Source organism: Drosophila melanogaster, chromosome X, assembly GCF_000001215.4.
Source record: "Drosophila melanogaster chromosome X".
NCBI classification, from domain to species: Eukaryota; Metazoa; Arthropoda; class Insecta; order Diptera; family Drosophilidae; genus Drosophila; species Drosophila melanogaster.
In genome coordinates this window covers 2,225,158-2,242,114 of record NC_004354.4, presented here as the reverse complement: position 1 = coordinate 2,242,114, position 16,957 = coordinate 2,225,158, and the positions used below count along the sequence as shown (strand labels likewise).

Sequence of the window (16,957 nt, the reverse complement as noted above, 5' to 3'; positions counted from 1 at the left end):
CTATAACAATCAGTTTTTCCCACTAATGTATGTTTCCACTAACACAAATGTAACATCACAGCACATTTTAGAGTATCTCAACTTTTGTTATCGCCTGCGCTGTTATCGATAAGCGTACTTCGCACGTGTGATTTAAATCAATGTTTATATTATTGCCCAAAGTTAATTCTGTTACTTTATTTTATTAACTATATTGGTAAAGTAAAGTAATCATGGGCAAGAAGGTGCACAATGCCAAGGCGCGGCAGAATCCACAAACAATTGTGGACAACTCGGCCGTGAAGAAGGTAGGTCATCCGTCGGACCACACACTCGAATCCGCTTTCTTACCCTTTCCAAATCCAATACTCTACAGATTCAGATCGATGTGGATGCTGTGGCCGGCGGCAACCAGGTTGGCTACGATGAGGCCAACGCTCTGGTTCTGCCCTCCGAGAAGCGGGCCACCAAGATTAAGGTGGACAAAGTGCAACACGTGAAGATCCTTTCCAAGAAGCAGCGCAAGCACCTCCAGGCTATTGTGGACAAGAAGAAAAAGAAAGAGGGTGTAGGTTTTTATTCAGTGCTAATATAAAACTGATATTTAATTGAAATCTTTTCTAATTTAGCGCGCTCAGCTGTTGGGTGACCTTGCTGCCGTTCAAATTCCGGAGGAGGAGCTGCAGCAGTATACTTCCATTAGCCAAGTGCAAACCGTGGGATTAAAGCGTCTACCCACCCTTGACGAGTATCTAGCCAAGAAAAAGGAAAGACAGGCCCAAGTTTTAGCTGAAAAAAGCTCGGCGTCGGGTCTCCGCGTAAATGCTATAAAGGGCTCCAAGCGCAAGCTTCTCGTCGAAGAGGAGGAGGAACTACAGGCCAAGCGAAAGAATCCGAATGTAATTAGCGTGGAGGAAGATGACGAAGATTCTTCATCCTCTGATGAGGACGATGAGGAGGCACCAGCTCAATCCGCTCCTATTGCCATACCCACTCCAGTGTCTATAGCTCCACCGCAAATCGCTGTTAAACCACCCATTAAAAAGTTGAAGCCAGAGCCTAACCCACCTGCCTGTATCCACCAGACTGTCTATGTGCCCGTACATCGGACAACAGAAGTTCAGAATGCCCGTCTTCGACTGCCTATCCTCGCGGAGGAGCAGCAGGTGATGGAGACAATCAACGAAAACCCCATTGTGATCGTGGCTGGTGAGACTGGCTCTGGAAAGACTACCCAGCTACCGCAGTTCCTGTACGAAGCGGGGTATGCCCAGCACAAGATGATTGGAGTGACGGAGCCGCGGCGAGTGGCTGCTATTGCCATGTCCAAGCGGGTGGCCCACGAGATGAACCTGCCGGAGAGCGAGGTGTCATACCTCATTCGCTTCGAGGGAAACGTAACACCAGCGACGCGCATTAAATTCATGACAGATGGTGTGTTGCTTAAGGAGATCGAAACTGACTTTCTGCTTAGTAAGTACTCAGTGATCATCCTGGACGAGGCGCACGAGCGCAGTGTTTACACAGACATCCTAGTGGGTCTCCTGTCAAGGATCGTGCCCTTGCGTCACAAACGCGGGCAGCCGCTGAAGCTGATCATTATGTCTGCCACTTTGCGGGTATCCGATTTTACAGAGAATACTCGCTTGTTTAAGATTCCGCCACCGTTGCTTAAAGTGGAGGCTCGACAATTTCCGGTGACTATTCACTTCCAGAAGCGCACACCTGATGACTATGTGGCGGAGGCTTACCGCAAGACCTTAAAAATCCATAATAAGCTTCCGGAAGGCGGCATACTAATTTTTGTGACGGGACAGCAGGAGGTCAACCAACTGGTGCGCAAGCTGCGACGTACGTTTCCGTATCATCATGCGCCAACCAAGGATGTCGCTAAAAATGGAAAGGTATCGGAGGAAGAAAAAGAGGAAACAATAGATGATGCGGCATCGACTGTGGAGGATCCCAAGGAGCTGGAGTTTGATATGAAACGAGTTATACGTAATATTCGTAAATCTAAGAAAAAGTTCTTGGCGCAAATGGCGTTACCCAAAATCAATTTGGACGACTACAAGCTCCCTGGTGATGATACGGAAGCAGACATGCACGAGCAGCCGGATGAGGATGATGAGCAGGAGGGACTAGAAGAGGATAACGACGATGAACTAGGCTTGGAGGATGAGTCGGGAATGGGATCTGGTCAAAGGCAACCTCTGTGGGTCCTGCCGCTCTACTCGCTCCTCTCCTCGGAGAAGCAAAACCGCATCTTCCTGCCCGTTCCCGATGGCTGCCGGCTATGCGTGGTTAGCACCAATGTGGCAGAGACATCTCTCACCATCCCGCACATCAAGTATGTTGTTGACTGTGGTCGCCAGAAGACGCGTCTTTACGACAAACTGACGGGTGTGAGTGCTTTTGTGGTAACCTACACGTCTAAGGCCTCGGCGGATCAGCGTGCTGGACGAGCGGGTCGCATCAGCGCCGGACATTGCTATCGCCTCTACTCGAGTGCCGTGTACAACGACTGCTTCGAGGACTTTTCCCAGCCGGATATCCAGAAAAAGCCCGTCGAGGACCTTATGCTGCAAATGCGCTGCATGGGCATCGATCGCGTGGTGCACTTTCCCTTTCCCTCACCACCGGATCAAGTGCAGCTGCAAGCCGCCGAGCGGCGATTGATCGTGCTAGGTGCCCTGGAGGTCGCCAAGACAGAGAATACAGATTTGCCACCAGCCGTTACTCGTTTGGGTCACGTTATCTCCCGCTTTCCCGTGGCGCCGCGCTTTGGAAAAATGCTGGCTCTGTCCCACCAGCAGAACCTACTGCCCTACACCGTCTGCCTGGTGGCCGCACTTTCAGTCCAGGAGGTGCTAATCGAAACGGGCGTTCAAAGGGATGAGGATGTGGCACCTGGCGCGAATCGGTTCCACCGCAAACGCCAAAGTTGGGCGGCCAGCGGCAACTATCAGTTGCTTGGAGATCCTATGGTCTTATTACGTGCCGTAGGAGCTGCAGAGTACGCCGGATCGCAGGGCCGCTTGCCAGAGTTTTGTGCTGCGAATGGATTGCGCCAGAAAGCGATGAGCGAGGTGCGAAAATTGCGCGTCCAGCTGACTAACGAGATTAACCTGAATGTTAGTGACGTTGAGCTGGGTGTGGACCCCGAACTGAAGCCTCCCACCGATGCCCAGGCGCGTTTCCTTCGCCAAATTCTATTGGCCGGCATGGGCGACCGGGTGGCTAGAAAGGTACCTCTGGCAGACATCGCCGACAAGGAAGAGCGGCGGCGATTAAAGTACGCATACAATTGTGCTGACATGGAGGAACCAGCGTTCCTGCACGTCTCATCCGTGTTGCGTCAAAAAGCACCCGAATGGGTAATCTATCAGGAGGCATACGAGCTGCAAAACGGCGACTCTACCAAGATGTTCATCCGCGGCATCACCGCCATTGAGCCGGAGTGGCTTCTTCTATACGTTCCCCTGCTCTGCAACATACGTGAGGTGCGCGAGGATCCTGCTCCCAGATTTGATAAAACATCAGGGAAGATCTTCTGTCACGTGGATGCCACGTTTGGCAAGTCGGGGTGGGAGCTGCCTCTCGGGGAAGTGGAGATGCCGCTCAGCGAAAAGGCCTGCTGGTGAGTGTCTTTTTAAAGGTTGGGTATTTAGATAAGTGATCATACTAATCATGTGGTTTCAGTTACTTCGGAATGTTTCTGCTGGATGGAGAGGTTTGCTCGAGGTTAGCAGACTTCCGGAGCAAACTAAAGTCCACACCCGCCTCCGTAATCAAGAGCTGGTCCAGTATGAACAACAAGGTATTGCGCTTTAAGCGCGCTCTAATTACCAAGCAGATCCATAACCGCCAGGCTCTGATCGACCAATGGAATAGCGATCCTCACTGTAAGTTTACCCCAGTCTCTCGAACCCTAATTTCTTTGCTAATCTTCCGTTTCTTCTTAGTCCTTTTGGAGGAGTATCAGAACCTGCTCTACGACGTGGCGCTTAGCGAACTGACGCCTTTATGGCCACCGGTGGACAAGAAAGAGCCACAACGCCAGTAAAAAAGCTAGATAAAAGGGGGTTTTTTTGTATAACAAGTTTCATTTATTATTTATTTAATTGATATATATTTATATAATTTTTATGTATAATATAAATATGAAATTTGTTTTAAATGGAACTAAAAAAATGGAGTGGAGTGAGGGGGAATAAAAATGTTTTGTTAACAGCTAGTTTCGATAAATGTTTAATACAATCCATATATGTACATAGAAATAATCAATATTCATTGTATTTTGTTTTTTGTTGTCTGTTGGTTTTGTCTCTTGGTAATTAATCGTAAGAAAATTTGTCTGCTCTTGGTGAGAAATTAGCATTTACACTTGTGTTAATGAGAGATTTGGCTAATTGGGCATGTGGCTATATAGTGTGTATACGCCTTGGTATATGGTATATACTCATCGAACGAACGGAACGATCGGATTCGGATAGGCCGACAACTGTAGCTTTGTTCGCTTAGCTTCGCTCTTCCCTATATGTACATGTAAATCGCTAGTTGGGATTGGGATTAGGACTCCGTTTGCTGCAACTCCTCCCCCCCCAGGCAATTGGCTGGGACTTCTCAAATGTCATCCACCATACGTCTACAAATGTGTGTAGAAAAAATCAGTCTAATATATTAAGGCAACGTGAGAGCTTTACATGTCGTCATTCCACTTGATCCTCGTCCTCATCCTCATCCTCTTAATCATCTAGGAATTGTGTGTAATATCTTAGTTTTGTAACTTGAATCCTGTCCGAAGTTCGCTTATCGCTTAGGCTTATGTAATGCGGGATTTGTTTCATTTGTGTACTCTTTAACAATCGAATTTGGTATGTTTTGTGTCTGTGTGTGGGGTTCATTAACTTTAACTTTAAACTAATTTCCGTTAAATATACATTTATAAATTCTTTAGGTTTGCTTAATATTTCTGTATTGGCTAGCGAGAGGAGAAAGAACAAAATAGGTAATGTTTGAGAAGCATTTGGTTTTCCGTTTCCATATTATACAATTCGCAAGTTACAACAATTAGTTAAATATATTTTTTATGATCTTTCCAATATCCTGCTCTCGATTTGCGCTCTTTTTCCTATATACCGAGTATAACCTATAACTTTTATTAATACTAAAATTGAATTCTTTGTTTTTTTGTTTGTTTTTGTCTGAATTATTGTAGTTTGCTCCTAATTCCTATGCATACACTAAACGCAGTCGTTTTATAAACATTACTTTGATTTCTTGGAAGTGTTCTCATTTGTTGTTGTTTGTTTGTTTGTTTGTTTTTCTGACCAGGAACGGTGCTCGGATATGGGCCACACCCATGGAAAAGGCGTACAGTGCGGAAGCCCGGGGCAAGGTTGTCTCCTCTGCGATTTCAATATCCATATTTCTGCTCTTTGCTGATATGTATTACAAGGTTGTGTCCATGTCCGCCTTGGTGTCAGTCCCTGCCATTGGGGTGTTTGCTTGGCAAACAAATGCAAATATATGTGATCTACTTAGACCGTTGTTCCCGCCTCGCTCTCGCCATTCTCATCGCTTGGTGACTCCTCGGAGGCCAGTTCAGGGGTCTCCTCCGGATCGACTGCATCCTCTTCCTCCTGGCATAATGAAGGGGAACTTGTGGATTTGGCACTGGAAGTAGAGCTGGTCTCAGCAGGAACGGGACTAGCCGGAATTGTTGGCTGAGCTGGCTGCTCGTCGGGCTTCGAAACGGTCACCTCTTCCAGCGGTGACTGCTCCTCGAGATACACCACTTCTTTCTGTTCCTGTTCTGGCTCAATTTCCATTTCTCCTACCCCCTCTTCACCTTCGTTGGCAGTGACTGTGGCTGTGCCCTTTTCCTTCGATTCCTCCGCTAGTGCATCTTCCAGTTGCTGCTGCTGCTGAACGGCATCATCCAGTTTTTGTAGCAGCTCTGGGGACAACTCACCCATATCGTAGAGTCTTCTCTTGTTATTGTCCAAAATGATTTCCTTCCACATGCTCACCAGCCTGGTGAAGTTCGTCAAGTCGCCATCATCGCCCTGTGGTAATGGAATGGAGCGAGTGGACGACGTATCCTCGTCCTCGGAACTGCTGCTGCTTACCGCTCGGATTTTCGCCTTGTGTGATTTAGAAGCATCACTAGTCGTTGCCGTTGAGGATTCGCCGCCTCCAATAATTGGAGCAAGACCAGCCAGCTTTAGCTGAATGTTGTACTCGTGAAAATCACGCTGGATGGAGCTTCGTCGCGAATTGGCCATCTCCTCGGTGCTGCCCATAATCTGATTATATTCCCTTAGACCCAACTCCTCTACGGGCACATAGTGGTCACCGATCTCCACGAGGTAAACATAGCGGTTGACATGCGAACGGAAGCGAATGTCCTTATGGTTAGGCGTCCAGCAGTGGACCACATGGCCCACCATGCCGGCACTCGGCTCCCAGTCTTTCCAGGACAGCCTGCCACCATTGTTGCGCATTCGTTCAGTTGGCCACACAACAGCATCGATGATATCCAGGCAGTCGTAAATCTGTTCAATTTGGGTTTAGTTTTACTACCTTAATGTAAAGGGTCTATAATTATTTCTACTCACCCCAGTGTCATCAACAATTATGACTTTCTTGAAGATCTCAATGCGCGGCTTCCTGATAACGCCACCTACTCCAGTTCCAGCCACTGTTCCCGATCCTGCGGGCTTTCCCTCTGCCGCTGAACTACTAGTTCCTGTGTCCACGGCGGTGAGGCAAATGGGTCCCTTGGTTTTCCGTGGATAATCTCCCGGCGTGGTGATAATGTTGCCAAGGCCCACGCCCATTCCAAGACCCAGACTGCCAGAAGAAGAGGAGAGCTTTGTGCTGCGTGGGCTTGGTTCATGCTCCACTTGGGTTTGAGGCGCGGTAAGATCCTTTCCTGGCTCACCGCCGGCTCCACCGCTCGCTATGGGCAAAGTGGCTCTGCGTTCATGATCTCTACCTCGACTGCTGCCGACTTCAGGTCTTCGACTGCGCACTCCGCCACTACTCGTTGCTCTGGTGGGTCCACTGGCTCCTGCTCCCATAATTCCAGATCCAGATGTTTCATCGCGTTCTCTGTTCAGCAGACCCGCAATAAGTGTAGTGGATGTGGGTTTCACAGGCATCACTGCCAGACCTCCACGCACCACCGCCAAACTGTCGCTCACATAGTTACCGCCCAGATTTCCGGGAATGGGTCCTCCGGGAACATTTCCCGGACGCACGCTGTAGTAACTGTTAACCGTAAGAGTGTTGTAGAGAGGAGCAGAAATAAAAACAGGAGCTAGATCCCCGGACTCGCCTCCCGTGCTGCCAGCGGTGCCGGGAGCAGCTACTCCCAAGCCAGATCCTGTCGAGGCACCAACTCCGGTAGCAGTGGATGCGGCACCAACGACGCTGCCACCGCTGCCAAAATTGCAGGCACCCAGTTGGACGGGTCCCGATCCCGGATGCGGTTCTAGAGCAGATCCCGAACTGCATCCCTGGCGACAGCGCTCTCGTATACGGTGCCACCACCCCAGCACTGTATGCCGGATGGTGTCTAATGTGATGGCGCCGCCAATCACTTCGCACAGTTGGGCATTTGTATCCGCATATGACGTTGTGAGTGGAGACACGTAGATGGGATACCCAATAGGTTGATCGCAGCTGGAGTTGATGATGTTGCGCAGCGCCTGCTTGGCATTCTGGATACTTCCGCGCTCCGGGTTTCTATTCCTCAGGTAGATCAGTTCCTGCTGCTGTCCTGCCCACAGGCCACGAACGCACTCTCTGTTAAGTTTGATTACCCGGAAGCTCAGACACCTCTTTGTCAGCCGAATAATGCGGTACTCATCCGAGCCATCCTCCATTACGTGCCTCAGGGCAAGTAGATTGGGTGCTCCTCGTAGTACGGCACTTCGCCAAACGGGATCAGCCTCATGCGAAATTACCAACTCGTTAGAGCAGTTGTCAATGGCATCGTACAGGGCATGAGGATCCAGGAACTCATCGGGATTGGTAATGTGGTCCTGCTGCAGCTTAAGTGCCATCTTAACCGCCGGTGCCACAACGGAATGAAGTAGCTCCATGTCCGCAAAGACCCATTCGTCGCGCGGCGATGTGATCCGAAAATCTCCCTTGAACAAAGCATGTAAACCATGCAGAAAGAACTCCACACCGGTCAACGCGCTGTGCGAGGCCGTGGCCAGTGATCGCCTGGCCAAAAGGCCCAGGGCCAGGCACAGGGACACGAGCGGTGCATCTTTTCCCACGCTGGCTAGTTTCAGACGAAGTGCTGGTTTTTCCTGACTTTCTTTCCGGCTAGTTGGTGCTCCGGCTCCTGCTCCTGTGGTGGTGCTACTCTTAGCCAGCTTCACGAAAACATTTTGATCCATATACGCTACGTAGCCACCCAGTCCGGGAGCACTCTCCGATGTTTGCCGGGAGATATTGGCAAAGCTATGGGAGCTGCTCAGCTGCGGATCTCCACCACCACCGGTCACTCCTCCTGTGCCAGGGACAGTAGTCCCTCCGACAACTACACCTCCTCCGCCTACGCTGGTTTCCTGGGCAACACTCTTTTGTGGACGGCGCAGCTGCTGCTGTGACTGTGACTTGGATTGACCTGAAGACGGACCAGCCTGTCCACCGTGCGCCGAGAGATTGGGAGTGCTCTTGGAGTCATTGTGGGCGGGCGTAACCGGCGCTGGTGGAGCAACACCCGCTGTTGCCGGAGCGGACGAAGCTCCTCCAGCAGCTGCTGGTGCTTGGGCAGGTGGTGCGCCTCCCATAGAGTTGGCATCTCGGCGCATATCCACACAGTAATTGATCCATTTGAGGTACACGTAGCAAAAACTGGAACGCGTGATGCCTACTGCCCGAAAATCAAAGTCCTCGTCTAAATTGAAATTAAAAATGGGATCTAGGTCAACGAACTGTCGGCTTAGAGTATGCTGGAGGGCATCTTGTATGGGACCGGAGGCAAGCCACTGCTCAAGCTTGGGATTCTTTACAACATAGTAGATGATGCTCTATAAAATGGTTTTTGATTAGCAAAAGTTATTACGAGCAAATCCAGAGGGCTCACCTTAATGTAGTAGGTTATGAGCACCTTGCGATATTCAAACACCTGTAGCGTGGCGCTGGCTAAGTTGTCTGATATTGAGTAGCCCTCGATGACATACTGGGCTGCGACCACCTGCCAGGCCAGCCAGCGGGTGGAGAACATGGCGTTGGCGCTGAGCAATTGGGGCAGGTGGCCTGGATCGCAGCAACAGCATCCGTCGTTGTCCTCTACGTCCTCGGTGATGGCCTCCACCTCGCGTTGCTGGCAATAGGTGCCGCGGAACTCCAAGCCGCGCATTTGAAACGTGCATAAGCCATTGCCTAGCTCAATGATGTGAACCAAACAGTTAAGATCGTCTGAGGCAAGAACTGAAAGGATAAACAGGGTCTCAGCCTCTTTGTAGGAAAGGTATAAAATTATGTTGTTACCAAAGCAGTCTCCTTGGTTGACATTTCCCCAGCGACCCATCAGGAGATCGCCGCACAGGGAGTGCTGCAGAGAGCGGGTTAAGTGCTCGTAGAAGATGCTGTTGAGGTTGTTATCGTCCGCACCCAAGTCCCGCTCGAGCTGGGAGCTTAGCCTTGTATTGGAGTGGTCTATCCGGCGCGTGTTGTAGTCCCGCTCCCAGAACTTAATAGGACGCACATACGAAGTGAGAAAGATGGCGCTGCCCAAAAACGGATTGAGGGGAGTGGAGAGCACTGCGGAGATGGCCGCCTGCAGGAACAGCATTGCCGAGTGCGGTACACTAAATGGCTGGGCGAAGGCGTGGAAGGCCGATCCCCAAGTAATTTGCCACGGAGCGATGTACGTCACAATAAATTGCAGCTAAGAAAGAACATGCATTAGCATTTATTAGAATAGTATAATGGCCAGGCCAAGTTCTCACCTTAAGCAGGAAGTCACAGCACTTGCGAAAGGCCAGCGACACAAAGAAATAATCTATAATGAATGTCTCTGTGGCCATGGCAAAGTCGATGCGGAATAGCAGAACCGTAAAAATTATTATCAGGTACTGGTTGGTCGGATCCGAGTAAGCGTTCCTTACAACTGATAAAAAGAGATAGATGGATTGGGATTAGCTTAAAAGTGAGGGAGATGGAAGATCTGCATATAGGGTTTGCCGTTCAGTCTTTAGATATATTAATATACATTTAATAACGATTTCAAATGATCGATTTCTATGATCGGATGACTCACACTTTAGGGCGCAGATCGCCACGATGAGCGTGCCCCAGGGCAATCCAAACTTAGCCACAATCAACTGCGAGTCCGCCGTTAGAGAGGAAATGGCCAGCAGGGGAAAGAGCACATTCCGCTCCAGGACACTGAGGTAAATGTAGAGCTTTTCGAACCACATGATCTTGGGGGCGTTGAGCACCTCAAACTGGCCGAACTCACGCTGCCGGAGCAACGGACGGGAGAAACAAAGCCAGGGCATATGCTTTCTCATCTGCGGCACTATGTAGTGCAGGAGAAGTCCAAGTACGCCGATGAACGAGTAGAGAACCACGTTGAGATCCGGCTGCAGGGCGGTGAATACAGTGCTACAGTGCAACCCCAGTACACTGACCGCCAGCAGGGTCATCACCACCAAGTCGTTCTTCAGCCGAGTTGTTACTGTAGCCTGCAGCTTTCGTGGTAGTGGATCGGGAAGGTCGTTGCCAGTCCCATTGCTATTGGTATTTCCGTTAGCGCCGCCACCGCTGCCATTTTCACTGGCTTCGGTAGTTCCAGTTCCAGTTCCAGTTCCCGTTCCCAGAATCCCCTGATGTTGCTTTTCGTCAGCAGGTGCCTCAGCTTCGGCGTCAGGATCTGCCTCCAGGCAAGCGGGTGTGGCATCAGTGGTGGCTGTGCCCGCCCCCGCTGTCAACGTAGACATGTCCCCGGGGTTTGTGGCAGATGAGCTGGAGATCTTGTCTTCACACTCATCAATTTTGGCGGCTTGGTCATAGTTCTCCGCTAATTCGTGCTTGCTCCCCACCTCGCCAGCCAGTGTATTCCTACGTTGCTCCTCGCCTTCCACCGCCTCCTCGGTCAAAGCTCCAGCTTCCACCGCTGGTTCTCCCGTTCCAATGGAGGTACACGAACTGGAGGCGGTTATGGCCCTCTTGCTACTGCTGATCGTCTTACCCAGGGTTTGCTGACTGCTGCCCAAGGACGAAGTTTTTGATTTGCTGTGCTTTTGTTGCAGAGGCAGATCTTGATCCGTCTCTAGTTGATCATCTGCTCCGTGATCTTTCTCGTGATGTTCTTCGTTGACTGTTAGCTTTTCTAGCGAACTCAGCTCGATCTGCTCATGTTCCGTTTTTACGTCTGTTTGCCTGTGCTGCTTTGGAGTACTGGTGGTCAATTGAAGGGCAGTGCTATTGGCAGTCCCTGATCCAGTAACTGTTCCGGTTGCTATATGTTGCATCTGGCTGAGATCTTCATCCTCATCGTCCCGATACGTGCTCACAATGCACGTCTTGATCAGCCGCCACAGGTGGCTGAAGTCGCTGGCACATCGAGACAGATGGTAGCCCAGGGGTACCAGCATAGCGCAGAAGATGGAGAACAGAATGTACTGCGTCCCGCGCTGCTCGTCCAATGCTCCGTACAGAGGTCCGTAAAGCAGCATTACAGCTAGCACCGACCGGACGACGCACAAAAAGGAACCTGTACAGTATTAGGAATTAGTCTAAGAAGCAAAATAGGGATTAAAGAGTTCTCACCTAGAAGACTGCTAGCAGCATTTCCGCCAAAGACATGCATGTCGATCTGCTCGAGCAGGTACATAAGAAACGTGTTTATCTGGGGACACAATCCCACCGAGAATATGATGGGGAAGCACAGCAGCAAGATGTAGAGCGCCTGCAGAAGGAGGGCAACCACATCAGCAGGAGAGTAGCGCATGCCAAAGAATACCACAGGGTCCGGTGTCCGTTCCCCGTAGTCCGTATCTAGGCGCTTTAGTAGCAACAGCATGCCCCCGGCAAGGCAGAAGTATATAGCCCGCGAGTAGGCGACTGTCTTGTTGAATCCGTGCACTGGCGAAGCTGCGTCCGGTTGCACACTTTTTACTAGCGAGTACTGAGCTCCCGCGATCACTGCGCAGAAGAGCAGGGCACATAGATCCTTGTAGTGATCGTGCTGCAAGATCGCCGCTCCCAAGCAGGCTACCAGGGTGCACAGCAGACTGGCCAGAAGGACGTGCATCCAGTGGAGATCACGGTCGAACAGGGCAAGAAGCTCTAGCCGGTCCATGGCAATCTTGAACTCATGCTCTTGGCCGCACCACTTGAATCGGTACTTGTAGAAACTCTTTGGAGCCGCTGGCTTTTCTGTCGCGGATAGAAGGCACGCGGGTCTCCAGTAGTCGCAGTAGGGTGCAAAATGCCCGTCCACATTCAGCATGGGTTGGCTCATCTGACTGAGCTGACTGATTTGGCTGATCTGGTTGCTGGGGTGATTCGCCAGTCCTAGGGCGCTTAAAACTCCTCCCCCGCCACTCGATGCTCCTCCTCCTGCACCGGAGGCTGAAACGGAGGCAGCCTCACTGGCATTAGCGGCCAATGCTGCTGCTGCATCACTTAGTTGCTGCAAGGCGTCCAATTGACTGCGCGCTGCCGGGCGCTCACTTCGGATCACATTGATTAATCCTTGGACCGAGAACGGAGCACTGGATGGGTGCCGGGAGCTAGAGCCTCCGCGCATTAACATGCCCACCTGCTGCTGCGTCATTTGCTGAGTTGCGAGTGTGTTTCCTCGGACTCCTGAGTTGGCCTCCGCCGCCGCAACCAGCTGCTCGCACATCAATTTGGCATCCAGGCGCAACTTATCCCTAGCCAACTCAATGTTGGTCATGTGTTCCACACTGGAACCGGAAGTGGGATGGGTGCCCTGAAGCGCTTGAATAGCATCCTGGTAGAACTGGAAGTGTGCGTTGGACATGTTCGGCGGGACCAGGCTGCTGCTTGCCGGGATTGGAGTGCCGTCCGCCGAGGTGCCGGTGATTGGACGGCCCCGGTCATCGACGGCTCCGCCGTGCATCAGCCAGAGCATCTTGTGAATGTCAGCCGTCAGGCTATCGGTCAAGCTGATGCTGTGCGTCGAATTCGAGGAGGAGGAATTCCGCGAGGCCTGCTTGGTCTGTTTGACTAGGGCAAACTCGTTTCCAGCCTCAGCCGCATCTGCCGGGGAGCCTCCTCTGCGTCTTCTTCTTAGTTCATCCACTTCTCGGTACTTTACCACTTTTGGAATGGCTCCCAGGCTTTTGGCAGCCATTTTCGAGGTGCATGGTTGCTCTTCGTCTAGTTGACACCTTTGCAGGATCTGATACTGCTGCAGCTCCAACTCTATTCCCGACAGGAGTTGGTCCTTGGAGCTGGCGCTCACTTGCTCGCAATCACTTGAAGGGCAGCCTGAGTCCGCCTCGCTGCGTATGGGGACGGGAGGATTAGGGGCAGGAATTACTGCCCCGGACTGGTGTGATAGCTCCTGACGGAGTTGCTTGTCAGCTTGAATCTCTCGCAGTGTTGCCGGCTGGCGATTGCGATCGTTGAGCAATGGAGATCTCGACCCCGTGTTATTATCCTCCGTTTCCTCGTCTTCGTCATCATTTCCGGCACTTACCCCTACTGCCACGGATCCTCCCGACGGCCCAGCGCCCTCCACTGATGCTGCTTTATGATGGTGCAAATGCGAGTGGTGATGGAGATCGTGGGTCTTTAGGACGTCATCCAGCTGATTATGCGTCTGCTGCAGCTCACTAAGAATGTGCTCAAGGTTGTCGTCGAAATCTTTAAACACATCCTCGTCAGCACCGACTTCGTCTGCCAAGAAGCCACCTACATCCGATTCAACACTGTAGTGCGTTTGGCTGCAGCCTAACGCCCGCGTTCTTCTTCGGATCGGGACGTCGTCCACCTCATCGTCATCGTCGGCGTTGCCTTGTCCTATTCCCAAGCAATCATCACCGTGTTCTTCGTGCGCCGTCTTCTCGTCAGAGTGCTCCACTATGGGGTATACTGGAGGTTCAATCAATGCTGTTGTGGAACCGCAGGCGCTGGAGCTGCCGAAAAAGAGACTGCTGCATGTGCTGCTGTTACCAGGCCCTCCTCCTCCAGCGGAGGGAGTTCCGTCGCCATAGCCTTGCGTAGGATAAAGGTTAAGGTGCTGGTTTCGCACCAGACTTTTGCTAGGAGGTGGTAGAGGGTTCCGCATCTGTTGTTGACCCGAGATGGCCTCCACGCTGTTGGGGTGTGGACTAAGATTGGATACAGAGGGCTGCGGGCACAGAACCTCCAGGGCTGCGCTCTTAATGCGCCTCACTCCACCAGTTCCTCCGGCCCCTCCGGAAGTGCCTGCTTCTCCAGACGGACCCCTGGAACCTCCGCCGCCCACCAGAGACGATTTGTTGCTCTGGCTCGAGCCGTGCTTGTAGCTCGTAGCGTTGGAATGTCTGCGTCGCTTCATACCAGCAGCAGATCCACCTCCACCTGCTGCTCCACCACCGCCTGTTACCGATCCTCCCGTTCCTGGCTGGGTGACTGCAGCCAATTGAAGTGCAGACATTGTGCTGGTTGGATCCTTACGAATGATTGCACCTCCTAGGTGATGATGCAGGTGGTGGTGGTGATGGTGATGACGATGCTGGGTGCGGAAAGTTGGCTGGTGTGGCTGTTCAATGCCCAGATCAGATTTGGTGTAGCTATCGTCCTCCAGGTACCCATCCGGAAAGGGATCTAAATGGGCAACATAGTACATATTAAAACTAATTTATTGAGATTTCTAAACTACGACAATGAAGAGTTCTGATATTGTATCAGCTTACCTAATATCCAGGACTGTAGTGCCCGGCTACAAGCATCCGCCACTCCGCCGCTGCCCGCATTCCTAACCAGGCCCAGTTCCATGTCTTCCACATCATTTGCGGCAACATTGCCTCCTCCACCGAGCACTGCCAGTGCGCCGATGCTGCTGGCTGCACTGTGGTGCGGAAGTTGAAGAATGGGCTGGAAGAGTCCACCACGGCTCTGGTGCTTCAGCCGCTCGTCATGCGTCTCCGAACTTCTGTGGCGCTGCAGACGTGAGGAACGTCCAGGATTAACCAATGAGTTCGAGGCGGGGGCAATGACAACGACGGCGGTAGATGAAGTGGGAGCATCTCCTCCGCCTATTCCTGTTGATGGGGCGCTGGTTATAAAGTGCTGACGCGGATTGGTCTGACCGCGCGCCTTGTTCGTTGGCTGAGAGTGCAGGAACGAGGGTGCCGCTGTGGCTATCGTATCCGACTGATTGCGCATCAACTTGTTTTCCGCGTTGGAGTTTGCAGCTGCCGCCGCTGTGTCCAAGCTGCTCTGCCGTTCGAGACGTCGTCGATGGCGGCGGCTAAACACCTCAGAACACTTGCGCGACAGATGTCCAGTGCGTACGTGCTGGGCTGGTGCTGTTCCCGCTCCTGTATGTCCCAGTGTACTCACTGCTGCGCCTGATCTACTGTCGCCACCACTACTTCCTCCATCTGCGCTACCCGCACTGCTTCCAGCCGCCTCGACAACCTCCGGATAGACAGTGAGGTACTTGTTGAACATGTCTGCTTGAGCGGCGGCGCTGGTGGACGAGTTTCCGCCCGGTCCTGTACTCCGAATGGACTTGCTAACGCTGGCGGAACCAGCCAGCGATTGTTGATCCTGTTGGCTACCGCCGGATAGCATGGATGGGGCGTAGAACATCAGTTCAATGGACTCCGAGCTGTTCTTGCGATGCACATCGACCTTGAGATCTGCGAAGAGGAGTTCTTAGGCTATAGCACGTGTGCACAAGAAGCACCACTCACCAATAATGCTGTTCACGTTGTCGATGGACATGATGCTGTTCTCCTCGCTTGCTTCATTAATGGCCTGCTCGCCGGAAATGCGTGAGCCGCCCGGTCGGATGACCTTCATCTCGATGCCGCCCTCGTCGTCGTGGCGCGGTTCCGTTTCCTTGGTGACCTTCACGAACTGCCCCTTTAGGTTCCCCTCGGACATGGTCTGTGCGCGATCGTAGAGCCTGTGCAGCGCCAGATTGGCCAGCTTTACCATCAGTATGGTTAAGCTCGTTATCACGCAATACAGGCACCATGTCAACCAAGTGCTCGGAAAGTACTGCAAGAAGATCTATGAACGGACTACTTAGGACTACACTCGGTCACTACTTACCAGGTAGGCCACGAAGGGCGAGCAGAGCAGGTAGAGCCACAGGTAAAGGTGCACCACGTTGCAGAAGACACCCTGATGCGGATCGTAAAAGTAACCGCCGGTCAGCGAGGCCCACACGCCCTGGCGCAGAATCTCCAAGGTCTGTGAACCCATGGTGGCCTATACTGCATCGCTTAGCCGCCGAATGGATGAGGATCCACGCTTTTGCTGCTCCAGCTTCCGGATTACTCACAGTAGGAGTTGCTGCTTCTGCTGCCGCTGCACTTCGTCACTCTTCCGTTTGTTTATTTGCTGAGTAAGCCTGCCAAGCTGCAGGCGGGGGGCGTGGTCTGCGGGCGAGGCCTTGGGAGGCGGTGGTAGCGTGGGTGGTGAACGGGGGCGGAGGGGAAGGCAAAGGCAGAGTCGCTGGTTTTTTTGAGGGAAAGCTGTGGGACAGGAGACAATGCTGCGGCTCCTCTGGAAACACTCCAACTCCGGACTGGCGTTACGCCGTTGTTTGTTTTCCGGGATCTCAATGATGCTGCAATGGGATAAAACGAATATCGCTCGCAATCCTGCTGTAATTTTAATTTTTTTCTTTTGTTTAGAGCCTGTCCTGTCATCGATTATTGGCCCGAACCTATCGGGCCCTATCGCACTTCGATATTACTAGGAAAAATGGTAACACTGCAGTCTGGTATTTAAATTTAAAATTTTCTTTCTTTTA

At 51.8% G+C, this 16,957-nt stretch overlaps 2 protein-coding genes across 5 annotated transcripts; one reads left to right on the top strand and one right to left on the bottom strand.

Moving 5' to 3' along the window:
• The first annotated feature begins 79 nt into the window (after window positions 1-79).
• Window positions 80-4,257, top strand: kz (kurz). Of its 2 annotated transcripts, none has more exons than NM_057243.4 (5): window positions 80-287; window positions 356-547; window positions 609-3,616; window positions 3,679-3,881; window positions 3,942-4,257. In NM_057243.4, the coding sequence occupies exons 1-5, from the start codon at window positions 213-215 to the stop codon at window positions 4,040-4,042; spliced, it is 3,579 nt and encodes a 1,192-aa protein (NP_476591.1). In that variant the 5' UTR covers window positions 80-212; the 3' UTR covers window positions 4,043-4,257. The 2 variants fall into 2 exon arrangements, with proteins under 2 accessions (NP_476591.1, NP_001284815.1); NM_001297886.1 differs by having other exon boundaries at window positions 3,942-4,071.
• pcx (pecanex) lies at window positions 4,070-16,819 on the bottom strand. 3 transcript variants are annotated; one of them, NM_001272254.2, is made up of 10 exons: window positions 16,252-16,819; window positions 15,888-16,209; window positions 14,883-15,833; window positions 11,782-14,793; window positions 10,268-11,725; window positions 9,957-10,117; window positions 9,496-9,895; window positions 9,089-9,435; window positions 6,600-9,032; window positions 4,070-6,536 (listed from the first exon to the last, which is right to left on the bottom strand). In NM_001272254.2, exons 1-10 carry the CDS (start codon window positions 16,402-16,404, stop codon window positions 5,520-5,522), a joined length of 10,254 nt encoding a protein of 3,417 aa, NP_001259183.2. In that variant the 5' UTR covers window positions 16,405-16,819; the 3' UTR covers window positions 4,070-5,519. The 3 variants fall into 3 exon arrangements, with proteins under 3 accessions (NP_001259183.2, NP_001259182.1, NP_525045.3); NM_001272253.1 differs by having other exon boundaries at window positions 15,888-16,197; NM_080306.4 differs by having other exon boundaries at window positions 4,154-6,536; window positions 15,888-16,197.
• Between the last annotated feature and the right edge of the window lie 138 nt (window positions 16,820-16,957).

Excerpts from the sequence above, each read along its gene's own strand:
- pcx (NM_001272254.2), bottom strand. The coding sequence starts at position 16,404 with ATGGGTTCACAGACCTTGGAGATTCTGCGCCAGGGCGTGTGGGCCTCG. Across the intron at positions 15,834-15,887 it reads CAACGTGAACAGCATTATTG|ATCTCAAGGTCGATGTGCAT; the intron begins GTGAGTGGTGCT and ends TCCTCTTCGCAG. Across the intron at positions 11,726-11,781 it reads TGCTGCTAGCAGTCTTCTAG|GTTCCTTTTTGTGCGTCGTC; the intron begins GTGAGAACTCTT and ends AATACTGTACAG.
- kz (NM_057243.4), top strand. The coding sequence starts at position 213 with ATGGGCAAGAAGGTGCACAATGCCAAGGCGCGGCAGAATCCACAAACA. Across the intron at positions 288-355 it reads ACAACTCGGCCGTGAAGAAG|ATTCAGATCGATGTGGATGC; the intron begins GTAGGTCATCCG and ends AATACTCTACAG. Across the intron at positions 3,882-3,941 it reads ATGGAATAGCGATCCTCACT|TCCTTTTGGAGGAGTATCAG; the intron begins GTAAGTTTACCC and ends GTTTCTTCTTAG.